Source organism: Cibotium barometz, chromosome 44 (assembly GCF_041138505.1).
Source record: "Cibotium barometz isolate CiBa-2024 chromosome 44, ASM4113850v1, whole genome shotgun sequence".
Classification (NCBI taxonomy): domain Eukaryota; kingdom Viridiplantae; phylum Streptophyta; class Polypodiopsida; order Cyatheales; family Cibotiaceae; genus Cibotium; species Cibotium barometz.
Window position 1 is genome coordinate 43,365,755 of NC_141089.1, and position 20,865 is coordinate 43,386,619.

General features: G+C 47.3%; 1 protein-coding gene across 4 annotated transcripts in view; it reads right to left on the bottom strand.

Annotated features, from left to right (window-relative positions):
- LOC147613317 (kinesin-like protein FLA10) overlaps window positions 1–20,865 on the bottom strand; it is a 30,169-nt gene that overhangs the window by 954 nt on the left and 8,350 nt on the right. For 3 of the 4 annotated variants that reach the window (XM_086782604.1, XM_086782605.1, XM_086782606.1), the window contains 3 exons: window positions 20,025–20,234; window positions 19,614–19,847; window positions 12,742–12,959 (listed from right to left, as the gene is read on the bottom strand). In XM_086782604.1, coding sequence (XP_086638730.1) covers window positions 12,742–12,959; window positions 19,614–19,847; window positions 20,025–20,234 — 662 coding nt within the window. The remainder of the gene's footprint in view (window positions 1–12,741; window positions 12,960–19,613; window positions 19,848–20,024; window positions 20,235–20,865) is intronic. The other variant, XM_086782607.1, reaches the window with a different exon arrangement.

Sequence of the window (20,865 nt, forward strand, 5' to 3'; positions counted from 1 at the left end):
GAAAAAATCTTGACTTGCCACATTGGACACCATGGCACACCTTTCATAACTCCCCTACTATGGAAGCTTCACTAACCAATGTGCTATGCATCCACATGAGTTGCCATGGCATTCCTGGAGACTACATGGAAGGCTGCCCTGCTGTCTTAAAAGCACTCTCAACAGGTACCAAGCGTGTGAATGACATTGGTCCATATGACGCTGTCTACGTTAGGAGGGTGGTTATCCCTCTAAAGCCCCCCAAAAACTGGAACACCACATGTGCAAGGCTGTGAAGCTTGAAATCGTCTCACACGGAGTCTTGGGCCCGACTTCAAGCAACACAACACCTGTGCTATCCTCCTCATATGGATAGAGGGACATGTCCCAAGTAATAAAACTGATGCGGAGGCAGCTTGAGGTGTGCAATGTTAAACCATAGCCCTAGCAATCCCACAGGCTATGTTTTTAGGACTTGTGTGATGCGCTATAGTGACAAGTGGATGGTCTCCAACCATGGTCTCAATGCAAAGTGTTACTTTCTAGAGGGGCGGGCTGGGAGTTTTGCAAAACACTTGACCATTAATGCAATTAAACAATGGAATCGGCCACAGCCTTAAACATATGCCACTTAATCCACAAAACTTGAAAAGAGAGATGGCACCGCATAGAGGCCGGAATGGGCCGACCCCCCCCTTGGTGAAACCGGCCTTCAGTAGAAACCAAAGTGCAGTAGACTAAATGTCGCCCTAACACGGCTGTAAATCAGCAAAGAAAACAGACAAAAGGGAGCTAGAGCGCTCCTACAAGAAAACAACGACACCTGTTGGCCCCTTGGCGCCCCTTTCGGTATTTCTTTATTTATATTCAAGGAAGAGTCCAACTGAGTACAACATGGCCAAACATAGCTGAAAGTAATGAAAGAGTGCACAAAGCGGAAGCAAAGGGGCACTAGAGTGTGCTAAATAGAGAGTGCAAGAGAGAGAGATATGGAGCAACTATGCTGAATATACTTAAGCAAAACAGTCCCAAGCAAGAGACACAAGAAGTCTCATAAGTGAGGGAGCAAAATATGTACAAGACTGAATGAAAAGTGAGAGGCCAGCCCCACCTATTTATAGGTGAGGAGGGCTGGCTGATTGGGACAAAATATGCTGGCCGACTGGAGCATATGAACTGGCCGACTCGTAAAATACCAAAAGAGCTGGGAAAAATCCTAGAAAAATATGGAAAAAGGGGGTGGCCAGCCCACAATCAAGGGCCATACAAAAGAGACCAAAAGGGCACCAAAAATGGACAAAAACTAGGGATGAATGTGCTAACACCCCCTCTCAGCACCAGATGGTGAACATAATACTCCGAGAAGTCGAAGAAGTCATCCTCTATCAAAGACAAAAGAATGCAGCAACAACAAGTACCAGGAAAGCTCCACAAGCAATCTCCACAACAACTCAGCTACAAAAGCAACAGAGCCAGCTGCTAGGTACACTGCTTCTCTAGAAGAGAACAACCATGTAGGTTGCGTCTCGCTGCTCCAAATATCGGTGCCAAACCCAAATGTAAACTGCCAGGTACACTGCTTCTCTAGAAGAGAACAACCTTGTAGGTTGCGTCTTGCTGCTCCAAAAATCGGTGCCAAACCCAAATGTAAGCACAGTGCCACAGAAATCCCTAGAAGCCTGTAGCTCCAAGAAGATAATACTCTCAAAAGAAATAGAGTCCATCTGCTCCAACTTTGTACCAAGAGGAGCCAAATGCTATACAATAGCATCCTCCTCGAAGGTCGGCATCGCCAGATGTAAGAACTCAACTACCCCCTCTGAAAGCTGATGTCGGGACTCCACAGGCCCAACCAAATCCAAATCCCAATCCTTCAAGACCTAGAAGTACCACTATGCCCCAGGCACGGTCACGGACACACCTGACCACAATCCAGAATCCTCACACAAAGTAAGGAAAAAAGGAACATTCATAGTAGTGGTAACTGAAGTAGTAGTAGCCTCCTCAATAGCATCACACAGTGTAGAAGCAAGCTCCTCCATAGAAGGCAAAGGGACCAGCAACACATCCTGGTCACTGGTTGTTGAAGAAAGAGTCAGAGGCGAAGCAATAGGAGACAAATCTCCCTCAGAAGCTGTGAGCAAAGATAGCCCACTGTCTTCCTCAAAAAACATTACCAGACATATCATCCTGGCAAGGAGAAGTATGCACAAAAACTGAAGGCAAGGCAACAGGAGAAACAAACTTCTCAGATGCAATGAGCAAAACTGGCCCACTATCCTTCACTGCATGAACATCTCCAAAAGAAGTATCCACAAGATCACTGGCTACATAGCACCCAGAAGTAGAAACCATCTGTCGATCACTGGCATCACCATACAGGTCACAAAGCAACTACCGCAAATAGAAAGTAGAAGCATCATCAAGAGCATAGATGAAGTGTCGAAGAACCGAATCTTGACAATTCAGGAGGAGAAAGCCATAGATCTCCTCGTCAGTCTTCCTCCACCGACACACATCCTCCGCAGAGGCAAGGTCCAGCAAGCACCAATTCTTGTACGAGAGAAACTCCATCAAACCATACTCCCTGAGAATAGAAGTAGCCTACAACTTCCATGACTGAAAGTTACCACCATCCAATCCAACTTGTCTGCCTCATCTAGGAAATAACAAGAGAGTGGTACGGGAGCCAAATCTGAAGCTGTCATCATTGATCCAATCAATAGGACCAACCCTCATAAGATAAAACTGTCCAAATCAGAAAACACTGATATAGGGCCCTTCCTCCCACCAAAACGCAGCCCTAAGAGGCTGGAAAGCACCCGAAAATCCTCCTGTAGCAAAAAACGTAGAAGCTTCTGTCGATTGTACCTCCAACCTTGAGATCACCAGAAGAGAGAAGCAAAAAATGCAGATTTGATTTAGAGAGGAAAGGCAGCCACACAAGGCTTGGGAACATGCTGTAAGAGGGTGCAAGAGGGAAAGGCAACAACAAGGACAATAGCTTGGGCTCTCCTCAAAAAACGCACAATCTCTGAAGAAGAAGTGTCCTCCACAGGTACCAAGGGTGCCACCAAAGCCCGAAACACCACAAACCCCCTCTGCAAAAGGGAATGACCACCGGAGAGGAAAACGCAGCCAGAAGAGGGCTGCTCTCCTGAAAAAACAGGCCGCCTATGTCCAAACTCCACGTGGAAAACGCTGATCAGAAAATTACCTGATGGCTGCAAGTGATGAAGCCAATCTGGAGAGAGAGTGATCAGCAGGTGTTGTCCAGAAAACGCAGCAACAAAAAGGCCGCAAATCTGAGAAAAACGCAGAGGAGAGGGTGCTGAAAATAGGGCTGAATCTGGGGCAGCAAAGGAGTCCCTAAACCGGGAGCGATGATACCATGAAAGAGTGCACAGAGCGGAAGCAAAGGGGCACTAGAGTGTGCTGAATAAAGAGTGCAAGAAAGAGAGAGAGATATGGAGCAGCTGTGATGAATATACTGAAGCAAAACAGTCCCAAGCAAGAGACACAAGAAGTCTCATAAGTGAGGGAGCAAAATATGTACAAGACTGAATGAAAAGTGAGAGGCCAGCCCCACCTATTTATAGGTGAGGAGGGCTGGCCGACTGGGACACAATATGCTAGCCGACTGGAGCATATGAGTTGGCCGACTGGTAAAATACCAAAAGAGCTGGGAAAAATCCCAGAAAAATATGGAAAGAAGGGGTGGCCAGCCCACAATCAAGAGCCATACAAAAGGGACCAAAAGGGCACCAAAAATGGGCAAAAACTGGGGATGAATGTGCTAACAAGTAATAGCATGCCCAAGATCTGATCCTCTCAGCATAGAAGTCTCGCACAGTCTTGTGCATTCCAATACACAAACCTGCATCCCTTTATGCCAAGAAAATACATTCATGAGGCCTCGAACATCGTAGCCGGATTGCCCTTACTCGCAGCCAAAAACACAGCCACACATCAGCCCACAGACTCGTCCAAAACTGTCTCTCGGGTTGCCCTGCTTCTGCCCTCTTGAGCTGCGAATCCTTCCTCTCACAAAGGACCGAGAGAAGCACTCCCGAACAGCCCACGAGCCAGAAGAAAGAGAAGCTGCAAGCCCTAGGCATTTGGAGTCTCCATAGCCTTCATCGCCATCTTCCACTACTAGCAAAGAGAGAGAGAGAGAGAGAGAGAGAGAGAGAGAGAGAGAGAAGAAAACAGTGCCGGCTGTCCCTTGTCCCCACTTAGCACCTGCTTCCACGAGAGAGAGAGAGAGAAAGAAAGAAAGAAAGAAAGAAAGATTTTATTAACGTCTTCCAAAAAGACCGAACTCGGCCTATGAGACAAATCGGAGTACCTGTATGGGGTATCCTCTGTCATCCCAACAAAATGAAAAAGTACTGAATAAAAAAGCTGAATCTGGGTGTGCAGGGGATGGAGCTCTATTACTAGGAGAATGCAAAGCTATATGCATGGAGTATACAATCATGATATGCAACCTAGCTAGCTCCATCCTGTACCATACTGGGGGTATAAAATGGTATACATCAGTGAAGGGGGTGTCCACAGCTCCCTGAAGAACATGCCTGGGTGTGCTCTGAAGCGAGCCAGTCGCTCCGCACCCTCTCTGTGAAACTGAGCTCTGATCTCTGTCATCTCTCTCTGGTATAGGCGTGGTGTCCGAAAGCCAGGTGTCCTCTGTCTCCTGCGGGCTCTAAGTGTCTCTGCTCTCTGGAGAGTAATTCCCTGCCGTGTAGGGGCTGGGAGGGGTATGGATCTCTGAAAAAATGTAGTAATCTGTATCTGTCGCCCCCCCTCTGGAGCTGTCTGAGCCTGTAATAATGTCTCTCTGTGGCGCTGTATGTCTAGAATGTATCTCCCCAGTATGCGCTGGTCTGCTGTCTCAAAGATCTGGCGTAGGGAATGTGGCTCTCTGAATAAAATGGAATATCTCTCTCTGATGGCTGTATATGCTCTGCATCTGCATACATAATGCTCCTCACTCTCCACCTCTCTGCACAATCTGCATACCCTCTCCTCTCGGGGGATCCGTGCTGCTCTGCCAGTCTCAATCTCCAATCGGTGTGATGAAACTCTGAGCTGACCAATAGCCACTCGGGAGCCGTGTGGTAAAAAGCCCTCCATGTATCTAGGCCTCTCTATAAATCCATCATCAGTGATACTCATGAAGTGATCTCTGTAGTATAGCATCTTCGGTGGAAGAGGCTGTGTAGGCGATATCCATGTCTCTCGTGTATAGAGCTGCCATAGATCCTGTCTCAATACTCTGTTCCTCTCACTATGAGAGAGACGGATATGTGGTGCATCCCTGTCATACTGGAATGGTGGTAGATGATCCATGTCTAGGCCATGCTGTGAGAACCAATGTGTGACCTGTGCATACCATGATCCTCTGTCTCCTGCCTCAGCCAACTGTCTAGATGCCTGAAAAGCTCTGTATGGTAATCTGTCCTGTGGCATCTCTCTGAATCTGTCTAGCAGGCATATAGTCTGAAATATGGCCTCTACCATCATAGGAGGCGCAGCAAACTCTGCTCGGATAATGTCATGAGGTACTGACGGTTTGCTGCGTATCATGCGTGCCATCATGAGGGCCTGTGGTCTCTCTATCTGTGTCCACCAATGAGTAGCAAGGCCTGGTGCCCATACTGCTGCTCCATACATCAATGCCGGTGTGATTAATGTGTCAAATAGCCACCCCTTCGTCCGGGGCTCCTGAAAATGCGCCTGGTGGCACTGTCTCTCTAGCATAGCCAATGCTGCATATCCCCGTGTCAATCTAGCTCTGGCTGCTGAACCCATGGTAAAGCGTGTGGCTGCTGCAGAGAAGGTAACCCCTAGGTACACGTATGATGTCACCACCTCCACCTGGCATCCTGCGAGAGTGAATGTCAGCTGACTCCTGCCCTGTCTCGATGTATGAAAGACCATAACCTTGGTTTTCCCAAGGTTCACAGTAAGACCCCTCTGTGTGCAGAAATCATGGAGTGCATGTAGATGCTGCTGTAGACCACCTGGGGACTCAGACACCAATACAATATCATCAGCATAGAGCATAATATGTACTGAGGTACCTGCTAAGTCAACTCCATCTCCGCCTCCCCGTGTAATGAAGTCAGCCACCTCATCAATGTATAACCCAAATAGCGTGGGGGAAAGTGGGCATCCTTGCTTCACACCAATGGTGCTAGCAATAGTCTCGGACATACCTCCTGGACATCTGACTCGCCCAAAAACCTGCTCATATAATGCATAGATGCCCCATGTCATATCTGCTGGTATGCCAAGAGACTGTAGGCGCTGAAAGAGCCTCTCTCGTGGTACTGTGTCAAATGCCTTGCGGAAATCCACAAAGCAGCAATAGAGCTTTCTCTTCCTCACTCTGGCCTGATCAATCATACATCTCAAAGTGAATACATGGTCAGTGGTAGAGAAAGCTCTCCTGAAGCCTGCCTGCCCTGATGAGCGTAAACCTGCTCGCTCAGCATATAAGCTAAGCTCCTGCTCCAACACTGCACCATAGAGTTTGGCTAGCACGTGGCCAACCATAACCGTCCTGTAGTTGCTCGGATCGAGCATATCCCCTGTTTTGTGAATCGGCACAATGGTGTGCATCGTCCACTCCGCAGGCAAACCCTCTGCTAGTGCCCTGTTAAACAGGTGTGCAAGAAAAGGAGCTAAAGAATCTACTGCATATATGAGATGCTCACCCTGCAGGCCCATATGGTCGGCGGCCCGTCCATGCTGTAGGCGGCGGATAGCTTCCTGTACCATCGAGTGGGTAAAGAAGCTAGCTGTGGTAGGTCGAGGCTCCTGTGGCTGAGGTATAGGTGGCTGCTGTGGGGCATGGTATAGACCCTCTGCATATGTGTGCCATGTCTGTGGGTCTGCAATAGGTGTCGGGGTCCGGGGCTCTCTGAAGTGCCGCCATGAGACAGGGCTATCTCTACTCATGAAGAAATGAAAGATCTCTAGCTCCTGTATCTCTACAAAGGCCCGCCTTTTGCGGCGAGTAAGTCTCCTCATCTCTCTCCTCGACTCCTGCTCTGTGATGGCTCCCAAGGCTCTCTGTATGCGGAGTCGTGAGTATAGGGCTCTGCACTCGTCATCATACCATCTGTTCTGGGGCATAGTCCCAGGTCTCGCAGGCTCTCCTGAGTGTACACGATGTGGGAAGCTCTGTAATGCAGCCGTGTGTAGGAGTGATGCGAGCTGGGCTGTAATGGTATCCATAGATGCCAGGGGATCCATGAGTAGGAGCCCATCCTCTACTCTGCCAGTGTATATGTCTGCCATGTCATGTGTGAAGTAGATGGTAGTGTGCGGCGTCGGTATATGGGGGGCTGGTGATACTGGTGATCCGGCTAGTGAAAATGCCAAGTATGTATGATCTGCCCCAATAGGACGAGGTGGAATGGAGAATGAGGTGACAAGCTATGATGCCTCCAAAGACCCCATAATGTAGTCTACCACCGTGCCTCCGGTCCGTGTATGACCCCCATGTGGGAAGCATGTCAGCCCTCCTGATCCCGGCCACTGTAGCATCCCGTTATAAATAACGAGACGATGCCTGGCTCCCAACTCTAGTAAGTGGTCCCCATAATGCCCTCTGTCTGGTCCAGTGTCCTCTGATGCCCGACTAGCCCCTATCTCCTCTGGATCCACAGGGTGGAGGATCTCCATGTCATCATAGTCATACACCTCACACTGTCTGCTCTGTGTGTGGGCATTGAAGTCGCCCGTAAGAAATACTTCCCCTAGTGTAGAATAATGCATAATCTCCTCTGACAGACAAGTGTATGGCGAGGCTCCTATCTCCTCCTCCTATGGCATGTCCTCTGTAATGACGTAGGAGGATCCTGATGGAGAAAAGTAACATAGAGCTATGTATATAACCCTGTCCTGTGAGAGCTGTAAGCTGATCCACATGTATCTGGCCTCTGGATCCTGTGCTACCACTCTCAGTCTCCCCTGTAGCTCCCGTCTGAATAGGACTGCTACTCCCCCCGACCCTCTCGAGGTACCCTGGCGTGTGGTCCTCCTGTATGCTGACTCCCACTGGAATCCCTCTACTCGAGGTAGCCCTCTCTCTGGGCTCTGATGTGTCTCTGTCAGAAATATGATGTCTCTCCCCACCATAACATGCTCCAGTCGTCCAGGCTGCACCCATAGTGAACCATTACAGTTCCATACTGCTATGTGTATCTCTGTCAGTGGCCTGGTCTGTGTCCCATAGGCCCCAAACCGCTAATCCATGGGCCGGCCATCAATGATGACCCGACCATCTCGATAGAAGGCCTTCTTGCCTTCTCTCCTCGCGTGTAAGACTCGTGGCATGCAAGTTCTCCTATGCTCAAGCTGCATCCTCGTGAGATCATCATCCAAGAAAATAGGAGCTCCCTCTAAACCCCGTAGTATGACCCTCTTCCTCATGAAGGTGACCCTCTCCGTCTCTCCTGCAAACTGTAGGATGAGGGCTCGCTTGCGTGTTGAGTCTTTCCCGGCTCTCCATGCTTTGGTGAAGGGGAGAGGGTGCTCTTCCTTGTAGCCGAGCTTCATGCATAGAAGCTGTCCATCTTTCTCGGGAGTGGAGTCGGGTGTCTCGGCTATACCTGTGACTCGAATGTTGAGGCGGCGGGCATGCCTCATCTTCTCCTCCTCAATGGTGGTGTGAATGATTTGGTGTTCTTCCCTTTGAGTCTCCTCCCTCACTTCTTTACGGATGTTCTTCTTCACCACCTCGACCCATCCTGACTGCTTGGCTTCGAGCTTTCCCTCCATGTCCTTTGTGATCTCCTTGGAGATCTCTTCTTTGATGGCCGTGAGAGTGTTGTCATTGATCTCCCCTTCTTCCTTCTCAGCATTCTTGATGGCTACCATTTCCACTTTCAATGCACTCACCTCCTCCTTGAGTGCCGTGTTCTCTTGTTCGAGGTTCGTGACCCGTGCTTCGAGAGCTATGATGTGCCGATGTAGTTTGTTTTCCACCTCATTGAGGTTGGAATCAGATGTCTTCTTGTTCTCCTTGATTAGTGCCTTCATTGCCATCTCGAGGGCCTCGAGTTTCTCTTGGAGACTCGGGGCCATCCCTCCAGGTCACTCTGCAGTCCTTCCCACAGGCAGGGAGGAGAGAGAGAGAGAGAGAGAGAGAGTTATGTTGCTGCCTTGGGGGCCTGAGCAAGGGTGGGTGGGGAAAGGGGGCAGAGGCGAAATGGAGAACTGGCGGAATGTGGGGCACAGGCGAAATGGAGAGGCGAACTGGCGGAATGGGGAACAAGGGTGGGTGGGGAAAGGGGGCAGAGGCGAAATGGAGAACTGGCGGAATGTGGGGCACAGGCGAAATGGAGAGGCGAACTGGCGGAATGGGGAAAGGGGGCAGGCGAAATGGAGAACTGGCGGAATGTGGGGCACAGGCGAAATGGAGAGGCGAACTGGCGGAATGTGGGGCACAGGCGAAATGGAGAGGCGAAGTGGCGGGCACAGCGAACTGGCGGAATGGGGAAAGGGGGCAGAGGCGAAATGGCGAACTGGCGGAATGTGGGGCACAGGCGAAATGGAGAGGCGAAGTGGCGGGCACAGCGAACTGGCGGAATGGGGAAAGGGGGCAGGGGCGAAATGGCGAACTGGCGGAATGAGAGAGAGAGAGAGAGAGAGAGAAGCGTGGGAAAACCTGCAGTCCAGCCCTGCGCTCCCTGCAGCCCAGCCCACCAGTTCTCAAAGAGAGAGAGAGAGAGAGAGAGAAAGAGGGAGCCAGTACAGTCCAGCCCCGTCTCCTTGCAAGAGAGAGAAAAAGCAGTTCAGCCCGCCGGCCTGTTGCAAAGAGGGAGAGAACGTGCTGCAGCCCTGCTTCTCTGTCCAGCCCACGGATTGCAAAGAGAGAAAACAAAGCCTGTGTTGCTGCCCGACCAGCCTGCCAGCCTTCCCACAAGAGAGAGAAAAGCACCCCTGCGTATAGCTGCAGCCGACCTCTCCCAAAAGTGGAGTCTCCTCCAAGAATAGTGTAACCCCCCCTCCAAAGGGCCACGATTTTCCCAAAAAGGGAGTTACTCATTTTACTGGGTTTTTAAACCTTTGTCCCCTCCCATGGGGTTATGAAAAGGAGCCTTACTAATACCTAGGGTCACCTTTGACTCCAAGTATGCACATTTAATAAATGTCCTGCACACTGACCACCATGCCGGCTCTTTCCACACCCTCCAGGTCCCCTAGGGTTAGGGTTAGGGTTTACAAGCACAGAGCCAGGGATACACTGTACGTGACGAATTGCCAAAAATACACAGGGTCGTGACATACCCCCCTCTTGAAAAATGGCAAGCATCCCCGATTGCATCCTGGTGATACAGCAAGACATCAAAGCGGAATCACACTGATAACGAAGGCTGCCCATACAACGCCATGTTATCCAAAAGAAAGTGAAAAGTACGATATGGCAAGATCAACGTCCCAATCTCTCTGAGCCATACATATGTTGCAACATTCACTACAAACCAATGGTGTAGTAATAGTCCAAATTGTATACCAATTTGTACCATACATAACCACAGCATCCAATGTGACTAGTAGTACACATTCAGCTGTCAGTACCTTCGGGTGAGACAAAAGCTGCACCAAGCGACCTCTAGATGACATCCGAGCCTGTCTGTAACAAGGGAGCGGATGTGCTACCCCCCTCTTGAGCATCAGGCAATGCTCCAGACCTATGCTCTGATGAACCTGAATGAGCCATAGCAAGAGTCGGCTCCAACTCGAAGGCATCAAGATAAAGCTACAACACCTAAAGTGAATCTGCTAAGTCACCCTCCTCCCTCCACTTCGCATCCATCGGTGAATAGTTCTTGAACTTCACAAGATAGCAACATGAGACTTTACCTCGTACCTTTCTATCCGCCAATATCTTAAGAACCTCATCAAGTTCCTCCACTTCCAACTGAGCCTCATTTGATACATCCTCAGGCACATCTCCTCGGAAAGGTCTAAGAAGACTCTCATGAAATGCATTGTGAATCCTCCAGTCATCTGGTAGCTTCATGCTTCAAAGAGCACTGGAAAAGGTTCTCCTAGATCAAGGAGCCTCCGTGCTTCAAAGAGCAGGGGGTGCTGCTGCCAAGGACAAGCTCTTTCTCATGTGTGAAAGTAAAGCTTTGTGTTGTCAAAGTCACCTTTTTGGGGAGTATCATTTCAGCTGATGGTTGATGCTCCATGCTGAGCAGCTCAGGCTCCTTGATCTAGGAGAACATTTTCCCAACCAAAGGATTTGTTGGCTAAGAAAATGGTGTAAATGAAGGAAAAAGATGGATTGGGAAAGATATGGCAACGACATTCTTTTAAATATCCATGCTATTGGTCAACACGCAAGGCATCATGAGGAATTTAAATAACTGATACTGCACATGGAAATATCATGTTGATGCATTCTTAGTGAATGGTATCTGAACTTCAAGTTATGCTGGCATTTAGCAAATCTTCATTGTAGAACTTATTCTTGATGGTGAGCTAGTTAAGAGGTGTCAGAAGCACACACACCAAAAGGAGATGAACTCACTTGACCATACCTTTGTCCTTCTTAACAAAAGCACAGATTTACCAAAAGGAGATGAGCTGCACAGATATGCTCCCCCAGAGGCAGTGAATATGGAGAACCTCCTTGAGGTCATAGATTTACCTATTCTGAATATTCTGGAATGATGATGAGGACGTACCCCTCCTATTATCCTCTCATTGGCCTGAAGCTATCTTGCACCCTCATGAGCTCATTTTGTACTCACATGAATACCACTGTATAGGTAGCTCATCTTTCCCTTAGACATAATATAACTTTCTTTCTTTCTTTCAGTGATATCCTTTGAAGACATTAATATAACTTTCTTTCTTTCTTTCTTTAGTTTGGGAACTAAAATTTAGGTAAGCCTTGTATACAAACCTCCAGACTCATGGAAACATGGTGATCATAATGCTAGTTCCACAAAGTAACATGAAAACTTCAGATGTATGGAAACACCATAAGCACAAATTGTTATGATAATAATCCTACGTGTCCCACAAGGGTGCAAGAAATGTGAGCCACTGGCTAGAGTATATAAAGCCAAATTTTCACCTCATGTCTTGATATTCAGGCTGCATTGGTCCACAACATTTGTTCCTCTCTAGAAGGTGCATGTTTCCAAACCTTTTATAAGGTTGCCTACCAAGACTCAAACGATCATCTTGTCTCCTATCTTGCCGTGTAGCATCATGCTCTCTACTCTCAGATGGATTGTTCCATTAAAAAGTTGGTTTCTTTCATGTTTCAACTTGACTTTCCTTCCTTTCCACCTGGGCTTTGTACTTCCATTCTTTCCATGTAATGTACATGGTTAACTGAGGCACTCTGCTCTACCCATCGAGAAGGGATGTAAAAACTTTTCTACAATTGATATCAAAAGGAGATCACCAAAGTCAAAAAGCGTTTATGAATGTACACAGTTAACTGATGCACTCTGCTCCTACCCATTGAGAAGGGATGTAAAAACTATTCTACAATTGATAACAAAAGGAGTTCAGCACTCACTAAAGTCAAAAAGCATTTATGATATCAATGAACATACAACAGAAGTTAAGACCACAAAGAATAGTTAAGGGTTAACAGCAATAGAGTATAAAGGGTTATTTACTTTTCTGTTATCCTTTGACAGTGACCTTAAGATGTTAATCTCTTTTCTAATCCAACTTTAAAGAGATGAGAAAAATAATGAATAAATTGATGTATCTTACAAATATCTGGGATTCGTAGTGCCTTGAGCCAAGCATTGCAGAGCTTTTTGACATGTCGGTCTACTTCGTCCCACAGCTGACGCTGGTCGCTGCAGTGGAACACTTTCTAACCCGTTGACTGAATAACTGTGGTTGCTTCTGAAGACCCAAGTTTCGTTTTCCTCATCCCAGTGCACCCGCTGCATTATTTTTGCCACCTCTTCTGGTGGAATAAACCTCTGTTTCACAAGCATGCATGGATCTTTCAAATCAATAAACAAACACACACACACATACAGATTTATACCAAAGATTGACTAGAGCTGTCCTAAAAGTTAAGGTCCAAGTAGCTAAGGCAACTGGATGCTAACTGTATGGCCTCCAGTTCAATACTTCCCAAACAGTGCTCTTGCTTGTCTGGGCATGCATAGGCATGCATGTGTGCGTGCTGGGGCCGATGGATTGATTTTAGGGGCGGATTCAGAAACATTTACCCATCCGTCATCACAAAACATGCTTGGGCACTCCACAGATTGATTCACATGGCCCATATGTAGTGTAAATTTTGATGTTGCAAGGGTTCCTTCTTCTAAAAGGTAGGTCTGAGAGACCGTGGAATATTTGCTCAGAGAACAGCTCAAAGGGTAGGGAGATCTCAACCAATCGGGGGCACTATGCTGCCACAGGATCCAGGATCCCTGTTATGGTGGCCAAAAGACAGTGTGAACGATGTCACTCCGTATACTGCAAATACACTGGGTATCACAAACCTGAATACCCTCAAGGGCCTCTGAGCATCTTGTCTTCCAGAAATGCCACATCGTGATACTGGCAATAATCTCACAGGTGGTGTCAATACTCAGCAAAGGTGGGGTGTACCATAACTGGGGGGATATCCTGAAGCAAACATCTCTGAGCTATGCCCCTATGAACAAGTATAACAGGATCTGCTCCCTTGCCCTCAAAAAGAAGTTGTGGGCTAGACTCAGTCAACAATGCAATAGCACCCAAAGTAATATAGATAGGATCACTCCTCAATCTGCCCAAGAGCTGGGCTATAGATACCCAGATCCTTTCTGCTCCTCTGCACTCCCATGAGCAATGATACAGTCTCGGATGGAGCTAGCATCTAGGACAAGAGGGTTACACGCCAAAAAATAGATCTCCACTGGTTGGCAGACAACCTACCTTGTAGAAACAACCAGAAGAAGGCTCCTCCTGTACAAGTGCCAGAGTCTCTGCTAGAATCTCCTCCGAATTGGGGTGTAATGTCATACGCCTCCCATTGAGGCCTAAGAGTGGGAGCTCTTTGGGTCTGTCCAAGCATGAGCAACCTGGTATTACGCACACTGTAGCTCAAGAAAGTTACGCTCCTCATGGGGTTAGTCACATCAGTCCATTCCCACTCACTAGGAACGTAGATATCTGATAGGGCACCATATAGCCACAGGCACCACGAGGAATGGTCAGTATATCAATGCTTCCCAGAATGACCCACTACTCTCATTGGACGGATCATAGAGCCAAGTGTGATCACTTCATCCACCATCCAGTCTGAAGGAATAGAAGGCAACAACCTCTCCCTCCTCTAGTTCCGAGAATCCCATGACCCGAAGGGCCCAAGGGGCAATCCTGTCTCAAAAAAAACCCCTAACCACAAGTGATGACACCCATTTAAGAGTGTACCTGTGATCCAGTGGTTAGTTATAGCTCCATCAATCTGTGCAATCCATTGGTGACTCCCTCTGAGATGCTGGTAGACTTTTCCAAGTTCTTCCAGTCAAGTACTAGATCTTTGGATCAATGATGTTCAATTCCCCTTTGTGCTTTTGGGAAGGATACTAGTTGCCCAAGCAACTCTGGCCCTGGTATCTGATGTGCTATCCAGCCTTGACCATAAGAAGTTGCGGATCACACCCTCCACAACTGCCTGATGCATCACGGTCATAGCACCAACAAGAAATGACATACCAAACTGTGGCAAGCAACACTTGGTTTACTTAAAAGAAGTATCTTTTCTATAAAAATAGTGGGAAAAATTTTTTGGGTTCAAAAATATCTTTGAATAATTGTCCACAGCAACGGTGCCCGGCTGCATCAGTGACTTCTACTTCAGTTTGCATCTTTTTTTTTCATTTATATTATGCTTTGTTTAGGTTAAAGGGGATACACTATACATCACCCACCATAGAGCTCACACATATCGTATTGGTGTTGATCCCTAAAGATGTTAAGATACTCTAGAGACACCGCAATACTTTCCCATGCGAGGTGGATATTGAGGAGCTATGTATCCTGGGATCTCAAAGAATCCATCCACTGAGAGTCTCAAGAAGTGATCTCTGTAGAACTCACACTTCTTACCAATCTCTGACAGAGACACCCATGTCTGGTGTATGTGTAGCCCGAGTAGATCTAACCGGATAACCCAGTTGATCTCCTTTCGTGAGAGATCAAGGTAGGGGGAATCTAGGCTATACTGAAACGGGGGGAGACAGTCCATCTGTATGCCATGTGCATGAAACCACTTGACTACCTCAGAGTACCATGCATGTGTCTGTAATGGTGGTGGCTGTAACTCGTGGCGGGTGCCCGGGAGACTAGGGCCTTTGACACACTTGTTGATACCATCAATGCATATTAAAACATTTAAACATCTTGGAGTCCACCAGACCCCTTTCAGACTGGGAAATGTCCAGGCTGGTGACATCCTCCCCAACTTCTTAAAAGTTGTCCGCAACTTTAAGCTTCAAGCCATATATTCAAGATATAATCATGTCCCATCGATTGGGCGAGACGAGACAGTCTCAAAAAAATCCAATATAACTGAAGAATCCATGTTCCAAAGAAATGGGCAAGACTAAATAAGTCTCCATAATACCAATATCAAAATCATGTCCCAAGATAAATGGGTGAGACAAAACAGTCCCATAAGTCCAGATAGCATAATCCATGTCCCAAGTAAATGGGCGAGACAAATCAGTCCCATAAGTCCAGATATCATAATCCATGTCCCAAGTAAATGGGCGAGACAAAACAGTCCCATAAGTCCAGATATCATAATCCATGTCCCAAGTAAATGGGCGAGACAAAACAGTCCCATAAGTCCAGATATCATAATCCATGTATACCATAAGTCTTACCACATACTCCGTGCTAACCACACACCTTGGAGTAGAGGTGGACTTTATCCATAAAAGCATCATATCCATGAGATAACCAAAGATTTCTTCTCTATAAACTCGGACAGATTCGTCCATAGAAATTGCTTGTGAAGCCCAATATCCATATAAATCTCGTCCAAGAAAGAAATCTCCATAGATATAATCCATCCCAATAAAAGGAGCCATGAAAAGAATTCATCCCATTAAAGGGAGCCATAAACAGTGTTTCCCTGAAACCATCTCAAGGCAAACAACAACACCTTTCTCCTTGCATAGCTATACAAGGGTTACTGAACATCAAAAACACTTCATAGTAAATAGCCAAAGCACCAACTTTGCAAACTCAAAGTATACTTAGCTGTTCTTTGCCAGGTTGGTCATGAAGCCAAAAGAAATATCTCCTCACCATATCCTTAAGATATCCCGAGGGCCGAGATATTTCTCCATATAGCTTGCCTGTAAGCTTGATAATATAATCCACAATATCCATATGGAAAGAGTGCTAAACGTGTGCACATAAAGTCAACTCCATACTTCCAAGATAAATTTTGTGAATTCATAAATCCTTAGACCAAGCTGTCTATTGCTCATGCTCTTGCTTCATAGGCTCTAAAGTGGCTGAATAGCAATGATGGTAAGTGTGGTCCCCACTCCAGATCTTTTCTCTTCCTTATTGATAGAAGGAAGCCTCCGCTTCCAAGAAAGCCTATGCTCTGATACCAATGTAACTCGTGGCGGGTGCCCGGGAGACTAGGGCCTTTGACACACTTGTTGATACCATCAATGCATATTAAAACATTTAAACATCTTGGAGTCCACCAGACCCCTTTCAGACTGGGAAATGTCCAGGCTGGTGACAGTGGCCGTGTCGCTGAGGAGGGCAGTCCAGCTCGTCTCAATCGCTCCCTCTCCCTCTCGCAGTAAAATTGCATAGAGGGCTCTAGTGCTAGTCGTGGGAGGTGATCTCTGTCAAGCGTGTATACATGCTGAATATAAGTGATAGTCTGAAAAAGGGCATCTGTAACTAGTGGGGCCACCCCAAACTCTGCATGTAGAATGTCATGTGGTACAGATGGCTTACTCCTGATCATGCGTGACAACATCATCACCTGTAGCCTCTCTATGCTCCTTCCAATGATCCTTCCCTACGCTTCGCCCCCAAAAGGCTGCACCATACATAGCCGCTTGTCGTACTAGAGTATCAAAGAGCCAACACTTAGTGCAAGGTTCTTGGAAATGTGCCTAGAAACACTCTCTCCATGCGGGCCAGGGAGGCATGCCCCCTCATAAGTCGGTCAGTGGTGGAAGTTGTGGTCATGCAGAACAAAGGGCCCTGTAAAAGTGACTCCTAGATACACATGCTTCTGCACAATCTCCACTAGGGCATCTCTGTATATGAAAGAAAATCGTGAGGCGACTGTATAAGATGTGTTGAAGACCATAACCTTGGTTTTGCCCAAATTGACCATAAGGTCCGTCTAATGCATTTAAGTGCATCATACCATCCATTTTGGGGTTGGGATCCCACTGGCAAACTTGTTGTGGGGCATGTGGTGTAGGGGAAGCCGGCATGGGTGGATTCATGGATGATGGAGGAGAGCTAGGATGTAATGGTAGAGATAGGGAGGGATAAGTCGAGAGCTAAAATGTGGCTGGAGAGGTGGTCCTCATAGATGTGGTCAAGATCATGTGGAATCAACCCGGGTGAAGGTGGTGGCAGGCGTTGTGGGTGTGGGTGTGGGGTTGGGATCCCACTGGCAAACTTGTTGTGGGGCATGTGGTGTAGGGGAAGCCGGCATGGGTGGATTCATGGATCATGGAGGAGAGCTAGGATGTAATGGTGGAGATATGGAGGGATAAGTCGAGAGCTGAAATGTGGCTGGAGAGGTGGTCCTCATAGATGTGGTCAAGATCATGTGGAAATGAACCCGGGTGAAGGTGGTGGCAGGGGTTGTGGGTGTGGGTGCGGGCGGTAAGGTGGCAGGGGGTGGGGGTGGGGGTGGGGGTGGGGGTGGTAAGGTGGAGCATGAGATAGGGAAACAAAGTAATGCGTGGTCAGCTAGTATGGGGGGAGGAGGGATGGTGAAGTCTGGGATGTGTGGTATAAGAGCGGGAGACCCCATGAGGTAATCCACCGTACTAGTGCCTCCCCCATGCGGAAAAGATGTAAGGCTGTCCGACTACGGCCATCTGGACAGCCCATTATATATACCCACCTTATGTAATGTTGCATTCCCCATATCCTGGTTGGCCCTCTGGAGGTCCATCTCAACCAAGTCAATTTCTGACAACATAATGGCATCTCCCTGGAAGTCATATGTTTGCACTTGTTCCCTCTTTGTCCGTGCATTAAAGTCTACTAATAGGAGCACCTCTCCTTGTTGGGAGAACTCTGCAATGTCTACAAATAATGGCGCATATGGAGTCTCCCCTTTCTCTGTCAACCTGCATGCATATTCTCATGTCTCTAGTGGGAAGCAGCATACTGCAATATGCATCACTCTCAAGCCAGGCCTAGCTAATCGCATCCACATAAAGCGAGCCTCCTCATCGTGTCTAACCATTGTGAGCATGCCTCTCAAATGAGGGCGAAACAAGCATGCCACTCCTCCCGAGCCATGCACCCCCCCAGTGGCTCGGGAGGAGTGTCTGAATTTTGAAAGCTGACTCCCATGTGTAACCCTCCACTTTGCATAGCCCTCTCTCAGGGCTTTGATGCGTTTCTATGTAGAAGATAATATCCCTATCTTTGTAAGTCTCTGTGAAGCCTCCTATGTCTGACCATAGAGTTCCATTGCAATTCCATACTCCCATCCTCAATGCATCTGTGGTCTCAGAGACCCCACACTGTCATGTGGGGCGTTTATTCGTGATGATGACTTGGTCATCACGTTAAACGGCCCAAAGAGAGAGAGAGAGAGAGAGAGAGAGAGAGAAAGTCATATTAACGTCCACGGAATGCCTTGAAGGCATATGGGACCAAAAAACCGGTACCTCACAATCATTAGAGAGAGAGAGAGAGAGTTATATTAAATGTCTACAAAAGGCCAAATATTGGCCTATGAGACCAAAGTGTTACAATGGTTCCATGATATATCTCATCCTAGATAGTACAAAAATGAAATGGACTGAATGTAAAAGGGTAACAGCTGGGTACAATGATAGAGCTAAGTGATAGATGACATAATGTACAGAGCTCCTTGGGTGCACCTCTCCCTGGTAGTGGTCCATGTAGAACATCAGCCATGGGGCAATCAAGGGCAGCTGCCAAGAGGCCACCTAAGTCCACCGAGTCGGAAGGCTGGTGGACCTAGGCGCCTGGTGTCACTGTAGCATGTCCTGGATCTGGATCTCTAGACCAGATGTCTGCCGTGGGGGTGGTGGGTGCTTGGCATACTGTAGTGCTGCTGCTCGCTCCCGCATGCAGACCCACCCACCAGCAAAGGCAGGAAAATTTTCATATACATGGGTGACCTTAACTTGCCACGCCATTTTCTAAAAGCTATCTGCTGCTAAGTCCAACTAGGACTGTCTACCGAACTCTGAATCACAAAATTTGTTTTTGTTGTCCACTTACTAGGCTGTGCCTTAATTGCTATTACTCTTTGATGCACATGCTTAGCGGATGCGTCTGAATCCCCCCTTATGCCACTTCAGACAAGTAAAATAATTCAAATGGGAACTTCTTGAATGTAAACACATTAAATAAAAAGAGAGTAAATGAAGGACCTCAATGATCAGATTTTTCAGTTGATGTTGCTGTTCAAGTGACCTAATTGACCACAACAAATCTGCCCGTTCCTGGTGAAATTCATGTATTGTATCCTGAATCTCAGTTCTTAGAGCAGCTATATCAAGCTTACTTTGCTGATACCGTGCCATCAGCCTCCTCAACTTCCGGCTTTTAGATTCCAACTCTTCTTCCATAGTACTGCATTTTTCTTCAGCCATAAGTTGTGCTTCCTACAAAAAATGGTATTTAGCAGCATAAAGATACTAAATGAATGCACTGACATAAGCAATTGTGTGCGCATGCATGTGTGACTGCACAGGCAGGGTGTGTGTGTGTGTCTGCAACCATGGGCTGTTAACGTTAATGCCACATAGTTGACTTGCTTGGTGCTTTTGTGAGTTGAGTACCTCCAATTCAGCTATCTTCCGCTGGCGCTCTTCATCAACATTTTTCTTTTCCTGCAAACGTTGCTCGGCGTTGGCTAATTCTTGTTGCTGCTGTCTCGCTTTTTCAAGTAAAATTGCATTATCAGTGTTCGTGCCACGCAAAAGCTTCTCTTCAAGAACTTTAAGTTTACTTTGAAGCAATGCACGATCCTCTTTACCCTTGGACAGTTCCTGCTCATCAAGACTGAAGTCCACTTTCAGATTTTATTCAGGTATTCATGCACACTCTAATTTCCAAGTATTTTAATCTAAATCAAGACTTCTATTAAGTATGAAAAATTTTACGAGGGAGATTTCAGACCAAGCAAGGGGGAAATCTCAACCAATCGGGTGCCTTGTGCAGCCAGCAAGGCCCCATATTAGAGAGTGAAATAAATGCCGTGATCCCATTCTCTCATGAATTGGCCACATCTTCTCTCTGCAGCTCTCGAAGATCCCTAAATCTTGGCCCAAGTGGCCATGAGCACGTGGATAATATCACACCAGCTCCTACAAATGCACTGTATATCATAAACCAAAGTGCCCTCCATGGCCTCAGTGCATCTAGCCTTCCAGATGTGCCAGGCTGTGATGCTAGCAATGATCTCCCATGCAGTGTCCAATCTCTGTGCCAGGGGTATGTAGCCCGCATGTCCTGAAGATGACACCGCCGACCCACTCCCTCGGTAATCCACACGATCATATCTCTATCGTTCCCTTCAAACCTGATTTGCCAGCCCAACTGTGTCAACCAAACAATAGCACCAAAACAAATGAAGGCATCCCTCCTCATCCTTCCAAAAAGATGTGCTATTGCAGTCCA